Genomic DNA, 21729 nt, shown 5'->3' on the forward strand with positions numbered 1-21729 from the left:
TAACATAGAAATATATGGGGGGTGGGGGGACACCACTATAAAAAATTACTGTTAGTGGGTATCTAAATCATAAAGCATTTGAACCAAAAGTCTCATTTCCTCTAGTGTACCTCCATAGCATTATTCCAATATAAATGTATATTGGATTATGCTAGAGCAAGGAAGACCCTGATGATATGACCGAGTTTTACAGAATCAAAAAGAAATCTCAGAGCCAGTACAATTTGTATACAATGTTCAAAAAAGCTTGCATTTCTCTGTTGTACACCAGAGATACTGATGAACAGATTATAGAGTAATTGTTGCCAGTAGAGACTCACTAGATAACAACTATTGTAGAGCCTCATGCATCTCCTGTTTCAATCTGGGGACACATTTTCAAGGCACTTGTGCATATAAATGGAAGGGGGCGGATCACTGTTTTTCTAGGTCTGGCTGGTGGTATGCTACTCAGGAACAAGTGTACAGGGCCATTACTATAAATCTCCTTAATATATGCAGACAACAAATATACTAAACAACTGTTGGGAAAGATAAAGGAAACAGGTCTTAACATTTCCACTTGCAAGATTTTAAAACTAGCATTATTCTCAAACATTCTAGCATGAGGGTTTAGTTTTTTCTTCCCTTCAGGATATTATGAATTTATCTGCTTATTGTCAGTGTCTTCTCAAGAAACAAAAATGCAATGTTTATTCATTTTGTGTGGTGATTTTCAGCCCTATTGTTTCATGCCAGAGATGACACATGCAACTCAAACAGATCTTTTTTTCATGCCACCACTGATTGGCCAAAAATGAAAATTTTCAACAATGAAAACTTGACTGGCCCATGCAAAGTTCTGCATGTAGCTTCTGTAACTCCTACTAGAAAGTACTTTCATTATTCCTTATCCTCTAGTATGCATATAATAATAATGTACAAAGCTAGAAGAGAAATAGATTTTTCTAGTCAAGTGTATACTAGTGTTTTCATATAATTATTCTTTGTTAAAAATGTAGTCACCAATGTTCAAAACTGCTTTTACAAAAGTCAACTATTTTCTATTTTTTTTTAAGAGTGGATTTTCATTGTAGGCATGATTGGTAATGATTGGTTTAACCTGTATCACTAAGGCTTCAAAAAGCCTAAGAAATATATACAGGTAAATGCTTCACACATTTAGAAAAGAGTTCACCATGTAGGCCTTTTCTCTATGTACCTGAATTTGAGTGTCAGTTTGATGCCAACTAAACTCTGAACTATGCTTCAATTCCTGTAAAAAAAAGTACTTAGAGAAATATTTAATAGACCTCATTTAAAAAAAAAAAGAATACAGAATTGTTTTAGGGAAACCAAATACTATATGCACATATTTAAATTATGAAGAACTCAGATCAAAGGATGGGTTATTCTGTGAAAAAAATAACATTGCATATTCTTATATGAGCAGAATTTGCTACAATAAAATATAGCATTTAATCTTCAAATGGCATGTGCTAAATCTGTATAAAGCCAAAACAGTGTACTTTGGACAATATCATTCATGTATTAAAAAGAAATTCTGAATATGCAAAAAGGCTTATATCAAAGGACTTGTAATAAAATTACAGGCTCCAAATCAATTTTTAGATATTCAGGAACCAAAAGATAATCTTGGGTGTCATTCAGTTCCACTATTGCTTAGGAAGATCAAGAAGTAGACATTATACAAAAAGCTGAACTTTTCCACATTCCTTAATTTGATTCTCCTCTGACCCACTTTCATTCCTTACCACAAGAAGCAACCTGAGAGGCAGTCAAAATGGCACAAGGCTTCTTGTGAGTCCATCTCAGAATACTCTCTCATACTTGTCTTCCTCACTGACACTTTGAAGAATGTATAAACTAAGTATCTTCTTCCATTTTTATTTGCTCATTTGACCAGAAGCATTGATAATTGCCTCAACTTTCTAGGCAATGTTGATGTCTTCATGAATTGCTGATAACCATTATTCAGAGTATTCACAATAGACAGTGTCTCTTTTACACACACATAAAAATATTCTAAAACAGAGATAGCTGTCCAATTTGTAGTGCTGAGTTTTTGTTTGTATAATATTACATTTATTACATTAAAAAAAACCAATAAATTGTCTATTCAGCTGCTTTTGTGGACATTCCTTCTTTACCAGGATTCTTTCCATCATTCTGGATCATTTTAATGATATGTTTCAGGTCCAAGCTGCGGGTGAGAATGTCAAGTAGAACCTCATCTTTCTGTACTCCCTCCATGAACTCTTCAAGAGACAGTTCACCTATAGAAACAACCAAGAGAATTTGGTTCATGTATGGCCTGCAGGAATGAATGGGAGCTGATTTTGTGAACAATGCAAAGCATGGATATCCAGTTAGCAGTAACTAACTACATTATCCCCTTTCTGCCTTTCTGGTCACCTTTTGAAAAAAAAGTTGTAGGTTTTTCTTTTGCTTTTTAAAAGTACAAAATTCCCTAAATATTTCTGTGAGGATATTAAAAAAGGTTGATAGACCTAATTTAATCAAGAAAATTCAAATCCATCAACTTCTTTGCCATCCGTAAAGGAATCTAGAGTAGGCGGTAGAGAGGAATCTTGGAGGTAGAGAAAGAATGAACAAACCATTAAAAGGGCGGGGGGGGGGGATTCTGAGAAAAGATTACTCAGTCTCTTCCTCAGAAAGAGGAAAACATGAGAAAGAAACTCAAAGCAGCCCTACCTTGATTTTCTTCAATATAAGATGGGACATGGAGAAACTTGGACAGGCTTTCAAGATTCTATTATCCTACCTTACTACAATAATGAGCATTCCTGGAATCTCTGCCATGCCTGTTTCTTGATCTAGCCTACATCAAGGGCTGACATCAGACTTGAAAGCCTGTCCAAGTTTCTCTCTGTGGATGGATGCAAGACTATGAACCGAGGCAGATGGGTGAATGGATGGGATGGGCATATGGGTTTCATTCCACTTACCATTGTCATGCTTTGCATAAGAGAATGCAGGCTTCAGCTTGCAAATAAATCATCTGCTTCTGATCTTAAGTAACTGGAAGATATGATTTCTGGACCTCAATATTTAGCTGGTTTTAACTCCACCTTTCTCTTCTTGATGTGCACTTTGGGCACTTTCCCACTGATAATAATTATTCCTCCATTTTTTGAGACTAATTTGAAGTGGTGGTGAGTGGAATAGAATAGGCTTAAAGGAAGTAGTATTGTTGACAGTTTAGCTAGATTCAACTATGTCTATCTAGCCAAAAAAAAAAAAAAATGGAATAACATCCAATCCATTCTGAACATTGCCAAATTGTCAATTTTAACCTTTTCCTTTTACACATATGATGATATGCTATTGGATTGCATCCAACCAGTAATGTCTCAGTGTATACAGAGAGGTTCCTTACCATCTCCATTTATATCAATTTTATTGAACACCATATCTGTGAATTCCTCAGCTGACATGATTTCTTGACATGGATTAATGGTGCGAATTGCCTGAAAAGAAATACATATATAAAATCAGAATAGGTCCACATTCAATTTCTCTACCTGTGAACAGTTCAAATATGTATGTTTTTTTAAACAACAACTTCTCATGCTAATGCAGTATTTTCCCGTGGGAATGACAAACTATATTGTGATTTTAAAACGTGAAGATCAGATTATGTTTTTATATGTTGGTTATACAATACTTCTAATCTACCCAAACTTGTTTTTTGCCTATATGTTCATTCACCCAATCTTCTTGCTTTGTGCTTGTGAGTTGGTCTTAGAGAGATTGTGTAATGTACTGCAGTTTTCCCCACCAAAGGAGATAGTCTGCCCCTGGTCATAGCCATTTGACCCCTCTGACCCTTGACCTATTATTTAGGGCCTTCAAAATTATTTATTTATCCCTGCTCCAGCAGAGAGCAGTTGCCCTCTAACAGAAGTTGGTCTTGCAGTAATTTATTTTATTTTATTTTATTTTGCAAATTTATATAGCCGTCCATCTCATAGCACATGACTCCTGGCAATGTACAACCACAGTGACAATTAAAACAGTATAACCATCATTAAAGCACTAAAGTACAAATAAAAGTAAAAAAAAAAAAAAACAAGATTGTGGGAGAATATCAACTCACATAATACAACCATCTTGCAGGCTCCCCTTGGGATCCCAAAGGTTGCTGGAAAAACTATGTTCTAAGGCAGTGTTGTCCAAACCTGGCCACTTTAAGATGAGTGGACTTCAACTCCCAGAATTCCCCAGTCAGCCATGCTGGCTGGGGAATTCTGGGAGTTGAAGTCCACTCATCTTAAAGTGGCCAAGTTTGGACAACACTGTTCTAAGGACTTTCTGGAAGGCTAACAGGGATAGAGCTAACCTCAAGTCGGGGGAATGATGTTTTCATTACCATAGGAAATTCTAGCAATAATTGAATTCTCTTCCAAGTACTAGATACTGGAATACATAACATGCAATTGGAATAACTGAGGATTTTTCTTCTAGGCTTTCCTTTGAATTACATTCAAATTGTGGAACAAATGCAACTACTGTTCTGACTGTGCTTTTTTTCTGGTGGGAATCACCAAAAGTCTGGAGAGCTCTCAAGTCTTCCTGCCGCACTGGTGATCAGAGGAGACTGAATGTTAGGTTTACCATTACAAGTTTCCAGAACTGTTGATGCTGCTTATCCTCTTGAATTATCATAGTTATGCACAATCATATGTTGCCAATCATCAGTGCTTAATAATGTTGCTAGACTAGCTGCTCAAGCAAAGCGATATCATGCAGAGTTTAAACCCATCTGTAATATAAATATAACTTCCTCTGCACTGAACATATTACAGTTTTTTTCCTCCGCATTTTACTCTACATAAGTAATAGAGACATATAGCACATATGGTGTGAGAGAAACTTAAATATCTTATCATCATACCAGTCAAGGACAATGTCTAGGTATATAAGCCATATATAATCAAAAGAGCAATTGTCTGAGGAAGAGATTGAGGAGAACAATTTACCTTAATGATGTTTAGCAACTCATCTCTGTCAATACAGCCATTCCCATCGACATCATACAGCTTGAAGTACCACTTCAATTTCTGTTCCACTTTCCCTTTCAGAACCAAGCTTAGAGCTGCTACATACTCCATAAAATCAATGTAGCCATCCTAGTGAAGTGCAAGAAGTGGCATGCCAATTAATTTAAGTAAGCTGAGGCTATACTTATAGTGCAGTTTTATAGCAATACCTTGCAGTGGCCACCCTTGTACTCTCAGCACATAAGCATATATAATGTACAGTACAAATAAAAACAGCAACAACATGGATTAAAAATAAAAATTGGTAAAGAAACCTGAGAGTCATAGGATTCTCTATGCTTTGAGCTTCTGAATTCCATCTTTTGACACAATAAAATGAGATTTCAAAATACAAAGTTAAACCATTCATCTTCTTCAGACTCATGAGCAAGAAAGGCTGTTTCAAATTATCAAAAGTTTTCTCTGCATCAAATAAGTCACCTTCTTGTTGTTCTGATTTATATTATCAATAACATTCAAGTCATATCTGATATTGTCTGTCATGTATCTCTTTGGGATGAATCCAGTCTGATCATGTTTATTAAAAAAGAAAACTATGTATTCTTTTTGCAAGCATTGCTGTAAAAAGCTTGCAGTCTATATTCAATAAAGAAATGGGTCTGTATGATTCTGAATGAGTTGGGTCATTTTCTTCCTTGAAGATCAAAGAGATGAAAGCTTCTTTCCATGACAAAGGGTCTTCTTGATGTAGATCAATCTCATTGGTTACCTGGAGTGGGTGGTTTAAGCAAAATTTCTTGAAAAGTCTTGTGGTATAAAACTGCTTCTTTAGTTTATCTTCTGTTATGGGGTTATTAAGTACTTCCTGTTGCTGATTGGTTAATTTTTTGGCATTTAATTTTGCTTTAAATTTATTTATTTACTTATTTAAAACATTTATTTATTTATTCAATTTATTTGGACCCCCCTCTCAAACAAGTGACTCTGGACAGTAAACAATCATCTATATATGTGATAGAATGGAATTATGAAGGCCAAGCTCAGGCAGATAACCATTTTCTTAGCTCGCCAGAACCGCGTGGGAGGAACAAGAGGATGAGACTGGCACCTCCCTGAGGAATTCACGCTGTTGTGGCTGGAGGACTTTGGGAACTGGGGTTTTAGTCTGGGAAGATTCTTGCTAGAGGTTGTAGCTAATAAACATAGCTGGATTGAATTGGCATTGTCTCTTGAAGTGCCTTGGGCTAGGCCTGACATCAATCTTCCCAGACTCTAACCCCAGTTCCCAAAGTCCTCCAGCCACAACAGTGTGAATTCCTCAGGGAGGTGCCAGTCTCATCCTCTTGTTCCTTCTCCCACGTGGTTCTGGTGAGCTAAGAAAATGGTTATCTGCCTGAGCTTGTCCTTCATAATTCCATTCCATCACAATATACTACTAAAACTGTTGTGGATGTTTGATTGTGTATAACCTTCAATTGGACAAAATGGTGCATCATAGGGCAACAATTTTTCAACCAAGGTACCTCAAATGGGCTAACTTCTGGAATGCATCAAAATCTGGGACCCAGTATTCCTGTGGGATTTACATTTGGGAAAGTTATTGCTGCTTCAGCGCCGCTGTGCTGCTGGTGCTTCAGTGCCACCACTGCGCTGATGCAATCAGCTGATCTTCCTTTCCAACACTCCTTGGCAGCTTCCTATAAGTCACTGGGGAAGCTGGCAGGAAGTTACGTGGATCATGGGATGGTGCGCAGGGGGGAGACTTACCGGGGAGGGAGGGAGGGAGGGAGGGAGGGAGGGAGGAAGGAAGGAAGGAAGGAAGGAAGGAAGGAAGGAAGGAAGGAAGGAAGGAAGGAAGGAAGGAAGGAAGGAAGGAAGGAAGGAAGGAAGGAAGGAAGGAAGGAAGGAAGGAAGATTTCTGGCACTCCCTGCCAGCTTCCCACAAGCAAAGTCAATGGGGAAGCCGGCAGCAAGTTGCAAGTTGCTCACACTCCCACTGCTTTTTTGCCCTTGATCATTCTGTTTCTCTGTTTAGGTAAGGAAATATCTCTGAAATGATGACCCAATGGGTCACAGGTTGTCTAGTAAAATCAATTTCTACTTGTAACTAAATTACAAATACAATGCAAAAGAAAATTAAATATATACAGCAGCTGAAAAAACTATAATCCACAGATGTTAATATAACCAGGAACCTTAACACACTCGGAACCCCAGGCTTGTGCACATAACCAGGTCTTCAAGGGCTTATGAAAGGCCAACAGGGTTGGGGCCATCCTAATCTCTGGAGGGAGAATGTTTCAGAGGGCAGCAGCTATGGCAGAGAAGGCACGCCTCCTAGTCCCCACCAATTGACATTCCTTGGCTGACAGGACCCATAGCATGCCCATCCTACTGGACCGAACTGGATGCGTAGAAACAGCTGGGAGAAGATGGTCCCTCAGGTAACCCGGTCCCAAGCCATGAAGGGCTTTAAAGGTGACAACCAGCACCTTGAATTGCATCTGGAACACAATGGCAACCAATGCAGCTCATGAAGCAGTGGTGTTACATGTGCCAAGTACCCAACACCATTTGCTACCCATGCAGCTGCATGTATATATCGCTGCCCATTTTGTACCAAACTCTGGGTGGCTCACAGCCAAACTCTATCATGTATTGTCATGCTGCCCAGAGAGATTTAAGTGTTTGTCAAGACCCTGAAGGTGTCTTGTAAGAAGGTATAGCCAGGATTTAGGATATATTTATTGATCTATTCGTTTGATTCACAACTGAGTTTTCTTCTATGAAACTCAATACATTTGCATGTTTTATAAATATTAAGGTGAATGTTCAGAAGTTCTGGAATAGCCTACCCAAATAATTTCCATCTTACATTAATAATCTGCTAACATAAACATTTTTTCAGTTCATTTACATAATTAGATTTCAACTATAAAATCACACAATTTGAAAGGGAATAAAATTCCAGTGGAATGAACCCTGCTATCAAATCACTCTATTGGCCTCTGAATCAGAAATAGCTAATTTACGTTATTGTACAGATGCTTTGTTCTAAAACTAGGTTACGTTTTAACAGTATTGAACCCAATTACCACCCTACATCTCCTGAATGTTGAGTTATTCATTATGACTTAGATTCAGAGACCCACACAGGTAGTTCCCCATGGAGTTTCCAACAAGAGCCCTTCATGCTACCCACCACATCATATTTGTACAGAGCAGCTCCAGCAGAAATAACCATTTTTTTGAAAGTCCATCTGGCCCAGCATCAATCTTTAGGTATCCTGAATATAACTTTCTGGAATCTAGCATAACAATAATAATTTATTTAGTGCCACTCTTTTCCAATTAACAAATCCCATCAATTCTTCTTGGTTTTGGTCCTTCAAAAAGCATAAATAAGACATTCATATACATGAAGCATTTCCCAACAAAAAATCAAGCATTACAATTCTTTTTTGGAAGGTACATCTATAAAAATCTCTGGGAATGCTTTCGTATAAATATGTTTTTATCAGAATACATATTTATAATTTTTAGAACTTACTCTAACCTTATTGACATTATGATTATTGCTGTTGCTGCTGCTTCAGTTATCATCTTTGTTGTAGTTATCCTCTTGATCTTGAAAACTCTTATTCAGAAATTACATTTTCTTTTCCTGTTGATTTATTTTGCTTTGGGCCAAAAGTTAAGATCTTACTCACATTCTTGTTTTAGAATGAAAGTTAAAAGATCAGGCCACTGTGTTTTTTGAGAGGTAAAGCTGGTGATTATTCCTATGACAGCATGGCCAGAAAGGAGCTTCTATGCTAAAAACTATCCCATGGAATGGTATGATAAAATTGCTACAAGTAATCATAAAAGCAGATAGTACTGCATGGGGAAATGTTCAAACTGAGGACATTTTAAACACTAATTTCAACTGATAACATTCAGTCATGATAAGCACAGAAAAGAAATATTGGCATCCTTCAATTCTGTCTTATCGGTCTCCAACTGTTTTCACAATGTTTCTGAAGATAATGGTATAATAGTATCAAATAATCATGTTATGATCCATTGCTGTTCATAGGCTTTCTGAGGGCAAAGTCTGCAGGAAAGAGGGTAGTGCATTGTATCCACTGAGGTTAGGATAAATTAAAACCACAAACTAAAAGGTCATCATGGGTATTTCCTAAGTGGGCCAAATTAATTTATTTTGATTTTTATTTTGCATTTGACTTTTCCCAGCAAAATCTCACTGGAATCTATGCATTACATCTAGGAACTCCTTGAATCTCCTTGAAAGGATTTTGCATGCTTCAATCTATTTTGCTTTGACGCAGAGACCCATGAAGGTAAACCACTCAAGTGCAAAGCTGACCCAAAGATAAAGCCCAGTTTGCTCCTTTAACATCAACAAACAATTCCACATTTACATGCTTGCTCTCTGAAAGAATGATTTGATCGTTGAAAAGCATCTTTAGAAGAACTTTTCTCCTGAAAGTTCTTCACAGAGCATTCTGAATCTGGTTGCCTACCACTATCAATAGTCAATAATCGAGCTTCTTAAATATGGCTCAGCCAAATTTACCTTTCTTAAGATTTAAGATAGCACCCTTCTGGTCTGTTGGGACTATAGCTCCCAAATTCCCAGCCAGCATTTTTACTATTGTCTCTAGGAAAGTTGATTCACCATTATGACTTTATACTTGCACAAGTACAACATGCTTTGTGTGTCTGTATGTATAATGATAGACATTGTTAATACTTGCCACATTAAAATTATTTGGATATGGAAAATGTTTTTTTAGGTCAAGTAATTAGAAACTGATGTAAGTAAAAAAGTAAATGACAAAAGAGAAAAACTGGAGTAAACCTGCTATTGTGTAGAAGAAAACTGCAGTACAAATCATTCTGTTCCAATTCTACTTATGAGCCTTTTAGTGAGACAATTCTAGGCTTCTGAAGATTAGGCTTACTCTTTTCAATCACCACCTAATCCAACAATGATTAATTTAGCCATTGTAACAAACATTAAAAAAAGATATCCCATGATTTGTTCATATAACACAGTCATAAGAACAGCAATTTGAAACATGACATAGGAACTGTATGCAGAATTAATGCTGACATAATGCTAATGTGTTTGAGTGAAAGCTGGTCATTACAGTTAATTTTCACAGAAACAAATGCTATCACTCAAAGTAGAAAAAGTACAGATCAACATAAATTATTTCACTGACCTTTGCATTATAGATCTGTATACAGGCCACATGCTTTTATGTCAGTACCACCAAGAATCTTGAGGCACATTAAAGATTAATAAATAATTCTGGCATGAGGTTTCATAGATTATAGTTACTCATAAATATATCATCTAATAAATTTGCTACTCTTTAAAGAACCACAATACTCCATTTGGTTTTATCTTGATCAAACCAACATGCCTATGTCTTCTGCAACTTATATGTTCTCTCTCTCTCTCTCTGTGTACACACACACGGAAATACAGAATATTGTCAATAATAATAATAATAATAATAATAATAATAATAATAATACTTTATTAAACCTGTATGCCACCCAACTCTCAACAATTCTGGGCAGCTATCACTATCATATTAAATCACTCACCTTATTAAAATCAAATGTCTCAAACATTTGTTCAATGTATTCATTTGATGACGGACTCAGATTTTTCAAGCCAAAAAACTGTTTAAATTCATGTAGAGTCAATTGTCCAGAGGGACACTCTGTCATAAACTTCTTGTACCACTGGTGGCACTCTGTGGTACTCAGTTCTTCAACAGCTTTGCCATCCATGTTCCCCATATTTAAAGCAAAATAGATGCGTCTTTCAAGAACAGTGAGGTCTTCTAAAGGTTTTTTCCTCTTTATTAAACATTCATATAGAATGAGTAGCTCAGAGGAAAACTAATGAAGTAGAGAGAAGGACAGAATCTGTTAAAAATAAACTTCTTTAATGAGGGAAGATGAAGCTCTTTGAGAGTTTTAAAATAGTGAAAGCTTCTTCAAAGCAGCTTCTGATGTTAAGTAGGCACTAAATTCTCCTCTAGCCAATCAGAGAAGAGTCCTGTGATGGGCTACCAAAGGGTCACAGGAAACTCAGGCCAAAAATAGAACAATGTAAAATGAGAGTTTAGCGGATTATAGGGCCCAGGAATCGATTACAATGGCCCTAACTGTAGCTCTGAAGATAGCTTAATAATGTATAATCCATTTTGGATTCTGTCACCCATGGTTATAAGAAAACAAGAAAGTGTTTGTGGAAACAATCCTGTTGTCTTTCACTGTTCCTATTAATTCCCCATGTGGAATCATAAAATAAGAAAAGGCCATTCAACTTGAAAGCAGGCCCATTCACTTAAAGAAGCTTAAGTAGTGCCCTAGACTGAGTTCCAAGGCACATTGCACAATAGACACAATATCTGAAAGTTAGCAGACTATGAGGTAGGGAGAGATAGAGAAAAAATATAACTGAAGGTATTCTAAAAAAAGATCAGGAATCTGAGTTTAAGGAGGCAGTGCAAGAAACAATCCACTTATGGGTTCTGCTGAATAAATTATAAAATAAAAAATGGAATAAATACAACAATCCAAATAGAGTGTTGTATGTAACTGTCTCTTCTGCTAAGGTATGCAGATATCATCACTGATAGTAGTGATAAGACTAAGAAAACTGTTAATGATTCTGCGATTTCTTTATGTCATAAGTATATAATAATAGGCGTATGTATCGGCCCTTGTGGCAGCTTTCCTCTTTTGCTATCTATCTACTGTAGGCTAGCTCTAAAGTTCTGTGGAGACATTTCCTGCTCAAGAGTATAAGTAAACTGAACTGGAAGATGTGGGTATATGTTTAAGCTCCACTCCACAGCTTTTTGTATTGCAAAGGATTTTCTAAGCACATTCAGCTAAATTTAGTTAGCTCTATTGATCCAGGAATCCAGAAGAAGTTAGCCCACCCATCACAAGAGCTTTGAATTGACCAGATACAAAGTTCTTTGCAAATTCTGCACACAGCTTTCAAATGCTTACTAGACAGCCAAGCAGGTGAAGACGCAGGATAGAGGTCTTACAGGTACTTCTATGTCTTTTTTGGGGGGGGGGGGGGCTTCAAATCCATTTTTAACTCCTGGCAACTGCCTGGACTAGTCCCTGAAGTTTTCTTGGCAAGGCTTTTCACAAGTGGTTGGCCATTGTCTCTTTTCTAGGGCTGAGAGTGACTGGCCCAAGGTCACCCAGCTGGCTTCATGCCTATGTTGGGACTACAACTCATGGTCTTCTGATTTCTAACCTGATGTCTTAACCCCTACACCAGACTGGCTCTCTACATCTATGTCTATCAAGCCAATTTAGATGTACTTATAGGCAGGTCAACTGCAGGTGTTTATTGTTATTAGCATGTCTAGTCTTTGCTTCTTAAACACATTATCAGTGTTGCTTGTTTGAGATCCCTTTTCCATTTTCTCTACTTCTTTGTTATGTAGTGGTTAACTTGAATGTGAATGTATAAGCTATTATCAAGATATCTTGAATAGCAAATTATTTTTTGTCAGACCATATACTTCATGCTTCTTGTTCTAAAAGGCATTTACTAAGTGAATGTTTCCAATACATATCTGAGAATGAACATTTGTGGGAATATCCTGTTCTGTCTTGTGCACACATTCCTCAGTCTTGCGTATATTCTATTGTTTCACATGTTTTCATTGTATATGTGTGTGGGTGTGGGTATGTATGTGTGCATGCGTGTGTATACATATATACTGTGTGTGTGTGTGTGTGTGTGTGTGTATATATATATATATATATATATATATATATATATATATGACTATAACTAACTATAACTAACCACAGACTGGAATGCTTTCATATCAATCATGTTTTAGGGAATTCTGAGCCAAATCTTTCAAATCACTTTTTTTAAAAAATCATATGCTCTTAGCTCTTGTAAGAATTCATGTAACCGAATGGAGAGAATGGTACCCTATTTTCGTCAAGAAATCAGTGAAGGGCCACATCTAAACAATGTTTTAATATATCCCCTCCACTTTTCAATATAAATCTCAGCCTTGGTCTTTAAGGTTGCTTCATCTGTATATGGAAGTTGTATCTTTGGAAGGAAGTATTAAGATCAAGGAGTCTGAGAGCAGTAGATACAGAAGACAGAAGGGCTCCTTGTGACACACTTTTTCAGGTTGTGAAAGAACAAGAGCAAGGTCGAAACACTTCTTTATTGCAAAGGAATTATCATATCTGCTAAGTAGTAGAGAGAGCCCTTAGCAAAATCAGAAGGCTTCAGAGGATTTGTTCCAATTGGCGTCAGAATTCAGCACTTGATAATCCCAACCTGAACTTGGCTTTTATTAGAAGCTGCTCTGCACACAGCCTAGTCAAGGGTTTCCATTTACTTTTTGGTGCTCCAGGGTTGCCTTCACCTCTCTGCAAGTCCCTGGTCATTTAGCCTATTCACTGGGGATCAATGCTGCCCTCCAGCGGTAATCTAGGTAGAGTCATAAACAAGTATAACTCCAAAAGACATTTGCATGAGGGAAATTTGACAGCAACTATATACCCCTAAGTGTTCTGTCATAAAACAGATGGAAAAAGAAATCCAGAACAAACAAACAAAAAGTATGAATAACCTCCTCTTTCATAAGATAGCAGAAGGTGGAGGAAGGAATAGCTCATCCTTTTACTTCTCCAGCAGCATGGAAGCATAGGCCTCTCTCTGCTACACCAGTCAGATCCTTACAAAGAAAAGCTTCATGGAGGCTCTTGGTCTGTCAATTAAGGAAGAGGTGGCCTCATGCAATCCTGGATCCTGTCACTTAAGTAAAAAACTAAACAGAACTGGATCTGGTTAGTAATTGGATGGGAGACTACCAGGATATGCTAAGGCTGTAGGCTACACTGGGAAGTAAAAAAAAAAAAAAATTGGAAGAAGGTAAGAGCAAATCTTTCTGTACTGTTCCCAAAACATGTCCATGAAGACATTAGGAGCTAAACTGTAAACCAATGAGACTTCTACCTTTTTATATAAAACAAAAGAGAACAATGTAAAGTAGGTGTTGTAAACCCAACATGATCAACATGTCGCTGGAGAGTTTAAAATTTGCTTCAAGTACACCATGATTTTAGAGCAAAGATGGGCACCATTTCACTGGCCAAGGGCTGTGCTCAAATAGGTGGAACCAGGATGCAAGTGTGGGCCAATCATTTTGCACATGTATGTGGGGCCATGGACATACTAAAGGAGGGGAATGCACCCCATAGCTTGCCCACTGCTATTCTAGAAATGTGATTATTTTCTCCACTACTAAACCTTGACAATGTTCTCCACCATCAAGCCTATTGTATCATTTCTGTTCCTGGCAGCTTGGAAAATGGTTTATTTCCCCAACTTGCTTGCCCTATAGCAGGTTCCCAGCTCTACTATTTTTTACTTTATCCAGTATACCTGAATACATAACTCACTAAACTGGCCTTTTAACTTCCACATCTACCCTACAGATGGCTTCCCTTAATTATTAGATTCTAAATATTAATGTGAATGTTATATAGCTCTGTTACACAGATGTTGAGGGAAGTGTTGTGGTTTTGCTTTCATTGTAATATCTGGAATTATGGTTGGCTGAACAAAGCAAATCTCAAATTGCTTCTGCTTTTGTCCTCCCCATTTCTCTGGGAATGAAAAACATATCATAGTAAATAAGGCAACAGACAGAAAAGTTAACAGCTCATTTGGTCTTCATGTTGGTGCTTTTGTGACTATAGATGTTAAACCACAGATTGTGGTTTCAAAGCCAAAGTAAGTCTGGCTTCGGTACCTTTCCTGAGGACTTGGATTATTCCATTGCAGTTTGTTCCAGAAGCTCTTGCCATAAGGCAGAACTCTTTCTTTTGAAGCTTCTGCAGCATCTCCTTTTAGACATGCTGGGAGGATGACAGACTTCAGGTTTTGAATCAAAATGCTGTTATAGAGGAAAGTCTCTGAAGAAATGCATGGCCACATCAGAATTTTGTGCCTCCTGAAGCCACACCTGGCTTTTTCCCCACAATAGTTCTCCACTTTGGAATATTTGCTCGCTCAACATCCAAGACTTTTCTTCGGTGGTCAGTGTCTCGACAATACCGATAGCCACAGGTTGGTTTTTGTAAAGTGTAAAATGGAGAGTATGAATTGGAGTAATTAGGGTTATAGAAGGCAAAGCTAAGATACTCAGGCTTCAGTCCTCCTGGGTGTATGACAATAGGGACATATTCGGAAATTAAAGCCTGGTCCATCTTGTAGCCCAGAGCTACAGGAAATTGCTTCTGGGGTTTGCGTGCAGGAGCTGATGACTGGAGCAAAGTTTTGGCACATCGCTTCTCGTGTGACATCTTGCAAGGCTTGACATAAGATCTTGTGTTCGTGAATAACTTGGTCTGTAATGAGATAAGCCAAGGGGAAGGACAGATTTAGTCTTCCTTTTCTACAACAAGCAGTAGGAGTCGTATTTGGCCAGCTGATTGCCCCCAAACTCAGGACCACATTAAAAATGTGCAGCGGAATCCCGCAAATATTTGTGCTAGTCTGAATTCATAACAAGGAGGATATTAACGATACCAAGCCACCCACCAGCAACCCTTCCCCACAAATATTTTTAAAACCTGTTTCTCTCCTAATGAAGAGATATTTTTATCTGAAGCAAATTGATTAAAAGTAACCACTGGTAGGGAAGGGGGGGAAAAAAGGAAAGAAAAGAAATGGCAAGGGAAAAATAAAAACACTTTGAGATGGAAAGCAGAGATGAGATTTCCATCCTACCCCACCCCACCCTCCTTCACTCATTCTGTATTTTAACTTAGTGGTTCTCAGCCTTTCGTATTTTATGCCCCACCAAGACTCTATCCAGTAACCTGTATTCTACCATGACAGAAACAAAAAGTCCACTTTTTTTCTACAAAGACATGTATGTTTACAAGCACGATGTTCTTTTAAACAATTTTAAAAGTAACTTCCTTGCCAAGCAATCCTCTCCTACCTTTCCAAATAATTTTGCAAATGGTTTTCTGTCCCAGAAGAGGCCATGCAGTGGTGCTCCCCTAGGGGCAAAAAAACAACAACAGTGAGTCAAAACAATCCCACAATAACAGTAAATAATCTATCTGCCAAGCTTGCCTCTATTTTCTTGCTTTATTGCAAAGTAACCAACAGGTGAAAAGATGCAGGAGCAGCTCAGCAGTTCCAGGCAGAAGGTAAAAGATTGAAAATAGGAATGAGGGTGTTCACAGGGTATGGTCAAAAAAGTCAAGATGGCAGTTGTGTTGTGTGACTGAAGCTCTGTCCATTTTTAATATGTGTTGCACATGTAATAAACACAAAACTGGACAGAGCTTCAATCACACCGTCACAGCCGCCATCTTGACTTTTGTGACCATACTCTGCAAACACTCCTAGTAGGAATTTTCAGAAGACCCAGCGGCTTGTCCAGATCACCTGTTATTCCATTTCTTCTCTATTGGTTTCCTTGCAACTTGAAACTACTTTCCAAGCATCAAAATTCTTAGGACACCCAGAGAGAGATAAGGGTTCTTCCAGAAAGAAAGAAAAGGTTGCCTTTTGTCAGCAATATCCCTGGATGAGTCATCAGTCTTTCTTCTCTCCTGCTTCATGAAATCTTAGCTCACTTGTGAGAAGTGTGATAACAAGTAAGAAAACTGGAAGCTGTGGGGAGAGAAATGTAGGGGAAAGACCTTCCAAAGTGGGACAGAAGGAGAAGGGGCTATTCACCCAGGAGATCAGAAACTGAAGGGACTCTGGGCAAAGACTTTTCCATGGAGCTCATGGGCCATGTGGCAGCTCTTCTCCCTTTAAGCCCATCTCATTTTAAGCCACTTTAGCAGGCAGATCCTGAAGGTGCTCAAATAGAAGTTGGGCAGATCCGTAGTTCAAACTTGCAGGATGACATGAGGAGAGGGAATTCCTAGTATTTTTATGAAAATCTTGCATCCTATTTGAACTTTTCCTGTATCCCATAAGTATACACATACCATCAATTGAAAACATTGCTTTAAAGCACCCACTCTGGTTTGGGGATATCGGGGGGGGGGGGGCGGGGGGGGACGGACTGCTACCATCATGTCACTCTAGACCAATGTTTCTCAACCTTGGACACTTGAAGTTGTGTGGACTTCAACTTCCAGAATTCCACAGCCAGCATGACTGGCTGGGAATTCTGGGAGTTGAAGTCCACACATCTTCAAGTGGCCAAGTTTGAAAAACACTGCTCTGGACCTCTCAGTATATCCAGCACTGAGCAAGTCACGTTCAGCATGTAATTTAAAGTTGAGTCGCGGGAGTTCTTTTGCCCTTCCGTAGTAGCAGTATCTATATTTATAAATTTATTGTCATGAGTTAAAGTACAAATTATAAAGCAAGAATGAAGAGCATGTGAACCTCCAAATACTGAACTATTACTTCCAGCCTTCCTCAAAAGCTTGGTCTTTCTTGTTGCTCACTATGAGCTTTTCCCCAATGCTGAGTTAAAGTTCTTGTCACTCATAGCAGAAAACCATAGTGACATGAAATTTGCTGTCCTCATTGTCAATCCTTATCCTGCACGTATTGCCTTTGCTCCCACTCACTGCCAATCCCCTGGCTTCTCTCCCAGCTTTTATACATCTTGAGGCTGCCTTTGCACAGTGTTGGAATAAGGGGGGAGGAACATGTTTGAACACTGATTCAGTGAAGAATGACCTAAGTTGGCCTCATTCATGGGGTTAGGGCACAGAGGAAGGCAGTGTCATGGGGACACGGAAGAAAAAAAGATGGTGCCAGGAGAGGTTTACATCATGACTAGCTGCAAGTGAGAAAAGAGCCTACATTTATTTATTTTGTTTATATTTGTTTGCAAAATTTGTTTATTTTGCAAACCCTCTATCTCTACCTCTTCTGTATGATGGGCTAGAAAAGGAGAAACATGAAGATAGTTATTGGACTGTAACACTTATGTTTATTTATTTTTAAGTAAGGCCAATTTTAAAAGCAAGCCGAGGCTGTCCTGTAAGAAAACAGAAGGGAATGGAAGCTCTCCATTCAGATACTTGAATCTGCCTCAGACTGCAGGAAGGGGAATGCAGAGTCAGGTTCTTTGAATTTCAGTGTTTTAAAAAATGTGATGGTTGAAGGGCAGTTTAAGGTAGGTGTGTGTGTATGTATTTAAAAAAAAAAACTTCAAAAGCCTTAATTAAGTGATGGGAAGTATTCTAAATGGATATTGAAAAAAGAAGAGGCAATGAAAATAATTTACAATCAGTTATCATTCATTTTATGAAAACTAACAAAAGTAGCTAACCATATTGTGATGCAACTTTCTTCAAACCAGAAGTCAGTCTTGTTAGTTCTGCCTTTGTTTCAGCCAGTGCTTTAACATCTTGGTATGACAGCTAATTTTTTTTAATTGTTATTTAACTGGATAATTCCAAATAAAATATTTTATTCTCCAACCTGTCCCTCTTGTGATGCTTACATTCCTGGAGACTGTTGAATGGAAAATGATTTATTCTGTAGTTAGTGAAACTGTTTATTTGTGTACTCTAAATGTGGATGGCAGTTGACGTTATTTTAAAAGCGTATTAATGGTTTTCTATTTTCCATGACGCTCTGAGCTTATTAGGCTGCGCTAATTCAGCTCTCTAGATCTAGTTTTGCCCACTAACCTATAAAGCCATTAATCCTCTAACAAGGGAAATCACTGAACACAGCCGTAAAACCCTACGGGAGCCAGGTTGATACAGCAAAACAAGCAGGATTTGTTTGATTGTTTTCTGTTTAGGGAAAAGATACCTTTCAGCAGCGAACCTTCTCAGGAAAAGGTTGTTGTTAAGTAACAGATATAAAGAATAAAGATGTCCTCTTTCAAAGAAACAGCTCAGAAATAAAAAAGTCTGAATGCAGATAAGTATAGTGTAGACCAGTGTTTCTCAACCTTGGCAACTCTAAGATGTGTGGACTTCAACTCCCAGAATCCCCCCAAGTTCTGGGAGTTGAAGTCCACACATCTTAAAGTTGCTGAGGTTGAGAAACACTGGTCTACACTATGCTGTAGACTACTATACACTGGTCTACAGTACATTATACTGTAGTACAGTACACGATACATTTCCAAGTGAAATCAATCTGTAGCCTCAAGGAGCCTCCACTCCTTTTTCATAGCCTGTAGAATCTACTCCAAATGGGTGCTGACTGCAACAGTTTGAAATTGGTGGTCTGATTTCCCATCTGCTTGGGATGGGAAATCAAAAAAAAAAAAAAAACAACCCTCTAGATTAAGCCATAAGACAACTTTTCACTTCAGTTTGATGGAAATTTCAGAGAAGTGTCTCTTTGGTGTTCTCTGTGAAGCAAAGCAGCTCCCATTTTCTAATTGGCAATGCAGCAACCCTATATTCCTCGGCAGCAGTGGCTTTGGGCCAGTCTTCGCAAGGCAAGCTGGCCAACTGAGGCAGAGCAGTTGGGCCTTGACTCTGAGAGCTTCTTCACTTGGTCAAAGAAGTGCTCAGCAGCATTTCAAGGCAAAGTGTTTCATGGAGGTGGATTGCTTGTGTTCTGCATACCCACATAGCTAGATTAAAAACAGTAAAAAATGGCCTACTCTTCCTGCAAAAAAAAAGAAAAGGAAGAAGAAAGAGTGGGGGGAGAAGGAGGAAGAGTTCTGTTAAAAGGAAAGATCCAGCTGCTGAAAGATGCAACATGATATACCCCCCAACTATTTTATGTTAGTGAAGACTTTGGGGCCTTCTAAAGCCTTTAAGCCATTCCCTTCCAGCAAAAGATTGCCCCCCACCAATCCCTGGAGTAGAGGATCAGAAATTATGCCAGTTAGTCATATCCCTTCATGCATTCAACACCCCATCTAAAGAGGAACCTATACATGAACACTCAAAGGCTCAAGGGCTGTCTCCCTATGCTACACCCATAATGCACAAGGACAGGGTTTACGATGGGAGAAAAAAAGGAAGGTGCAGTTCAAAAGATGAACCACCAGGAAACAGGCTACCCCCACCCCCACCCCCACCCCCACCCCCCATTGACCCAGGAGGAGGACTGCACAAGACAGCTACTACTAATCCAGTACCTAGAAGCAATGATTCCTTCTCAACTCACAATGGACGATCCTAATTATCTACATCAGTGTTTCTCAACCTCAGCAACTTTTAAGATGTGTGGACTTCAACTCTCAGAATTCGGGGGAATTCTGGGAGTTGAAGTCCACACATCTTAAAGTTGCCAAGGTTGAGAAATACGGATCTGCACTATACTAGCTCATAGATCCATCACTATACTAGCTCATAGATCCATCAAATGAGGCATCCATTCAGGGACTGCAACTTTTTAGTATGTCCAACATGTTGACTATCTTATTTCTAACAGGATCCTTTGGCATCAGGCAACTTGATTCTAGCACTTTGCTACCACACTTCCACCACATTCAACACATCTGGAGAACATTGATTTAGGGAAAGCGATTTTAACTGGATGAAATGGGTAGGTTTCAATACATTGCTGTCCTGTAAGCTAGCTTTCATCTTCACTACTTCTCTATTCTGAATAATTGGGCCATTGTCTTCTGATTCAATCCAGACATTTTGACAAAGGAAGCTGTTTTCCCTGTCACGTTGCCAAAATTCTGCAGCGACTGGAATTTTGCAGCACATACAAGGCTCCCTGGATTCCTTGGATCCTGAACAGAGGCGCTTATGATGAAATGGGGACTCCCTTCCTTGTGCTCCGCCCGCTCCTCTGAAGCCCAGCCGGCTCCTACCTCCGAGGGAATCCTCCCTGCGGGGTTCTCCTTTGACGTCACGCCGCAATCCTTTTGCACGTGAGCACCGAGCTCCTCCTCCTCTTCTTCCCGCTCTTCCTAAGCTCCTGGGAAAATGCGGCCGGCAGAGAGGAGGGAACAGATGGCCGTCGCTGCCGGACTCATGGTGGCCAGAGCCGTCCAGTGCCACTTCTTGACTGCAGCTGTGGAGGGGCCGCGTCGCGCCGCGCCGCCTGGTCTTGCAGATCTGGGTCATTGTGACTGGGGAAGGGCGTCAGCTGGCGAGGCAGGGCTGGACGGATCCCTCAAAGGGAAGCGAGCGGCTGGGCGTTGCTGGCTTCCCGCGGTCGCAAGGAAGTCGTAGAAGCAGTTGGGACTTCAGAGGAAGAACGTTTTTCCTGTTTAGGAGCTGCCCCGTTCTCCGCTGCCCCAGACGCCAACGCCACACCAGGCAGAGTCAGAAAGCAGTTTAAGCAATTAAATATCCCGCACACGGTCAGCGGTATTTTTAAAATCCGGATTCTAAGCCGAGCTCTTGTTTCAGGACAGAAGGAACGGGGGCTTTGGGGGCCGAGGCATGCGCCGTCTCGCTCCCCCTTCCCCTCCCTTCCCCGCTGCTTTGGTGCGGTGGCTTCCTGACGGGACGCCCGTTAAGGGTGCCGGGAAAGCAGTAGCAGCGATCGTGTATGGCAAGCGGGGGCTATGCTCTGAGGCCGTACCAACAGTATCATATTGACATTTACTATTTTGGAGTACTGTTTTGTAAATGATGCTGTTGTGTGTGTGTGGGGAGGGGGGGGTTGATCCTCGGTGCGTCGCCTAGAGTCTCTGGGGTGAGATGAGCGGTGATCGAAATAGTTTACATTAAACAAACAAATATT

The 21729-nt window shown here is 39.3% G+C and overlaps 2 protein-coding genes across 2 annotated transcripts; both read right to left on the reverse strand.

The window, feature by feature from the left end:
- Nucleotides 1–1192: 1192 nt before the first annotated feature.
- Nucleotides 1193–12752, reverse strand: GUCA1A (guanylate cyclase activator 1A). Its single transcript, XM_007425526.2, has 4 exons — nt 10647–12752; nt 5004–5153; nt 3401–3491; nt 1193–2276 (listed from the first exon to the last, which is right to left on the reverse strand). The coding sequence occupies exons 1-4, from the start codon at nt 10842–10844 to the stop codon at nt 2116–2118; spliced, it is 600 nt and encodes a 199-aa protein (XP_007425588.1). The 5' UTR covers nt 10845–12752; the 3' UTR covers nt 1193–2115.
- A 294-nt stretch (nt 12753–13046) lies between these two features.
- On the reverse strand, nt 13047–20612 carry CIMIP3 (ciliary microtubule inner protein 3). The gene is made up of 3 exons (XM_088154021.1): nt 20500–20612; nt 16067–16127; nt 13047–15467 (listed from the first exon to the last, which is right to left on the reverse strand). The coding sequence occupies exons 1-3, from the start codon at nt 20610–20612 to the stop codon at nt 15054–15056; spliced, it is 588 nt and encodes a 195-aa protein (XP_088010147.1). The 3' UTR covers nt 13047–15053.
- Nucleotides 20613–21729: the final 1117 nt, after the last annotated feature.

The sequence above is a fragment of the Python bivittatus genome, unplaced genomic scaffold (genome assembly GCF_059951505.1).
Source record: "Python bivittatus isolate LINGU-HERP-01145 unplaced genomic scaffold, Pbiv_v1 ctg000700_np1212, whole genome shotgun sequence".
Taxonomy (NCBI): Eukaryota; Metazoa; Chordata; class Lepidosauria; order Squamata; family Pythonidae; genus Python; species Python bivittatus.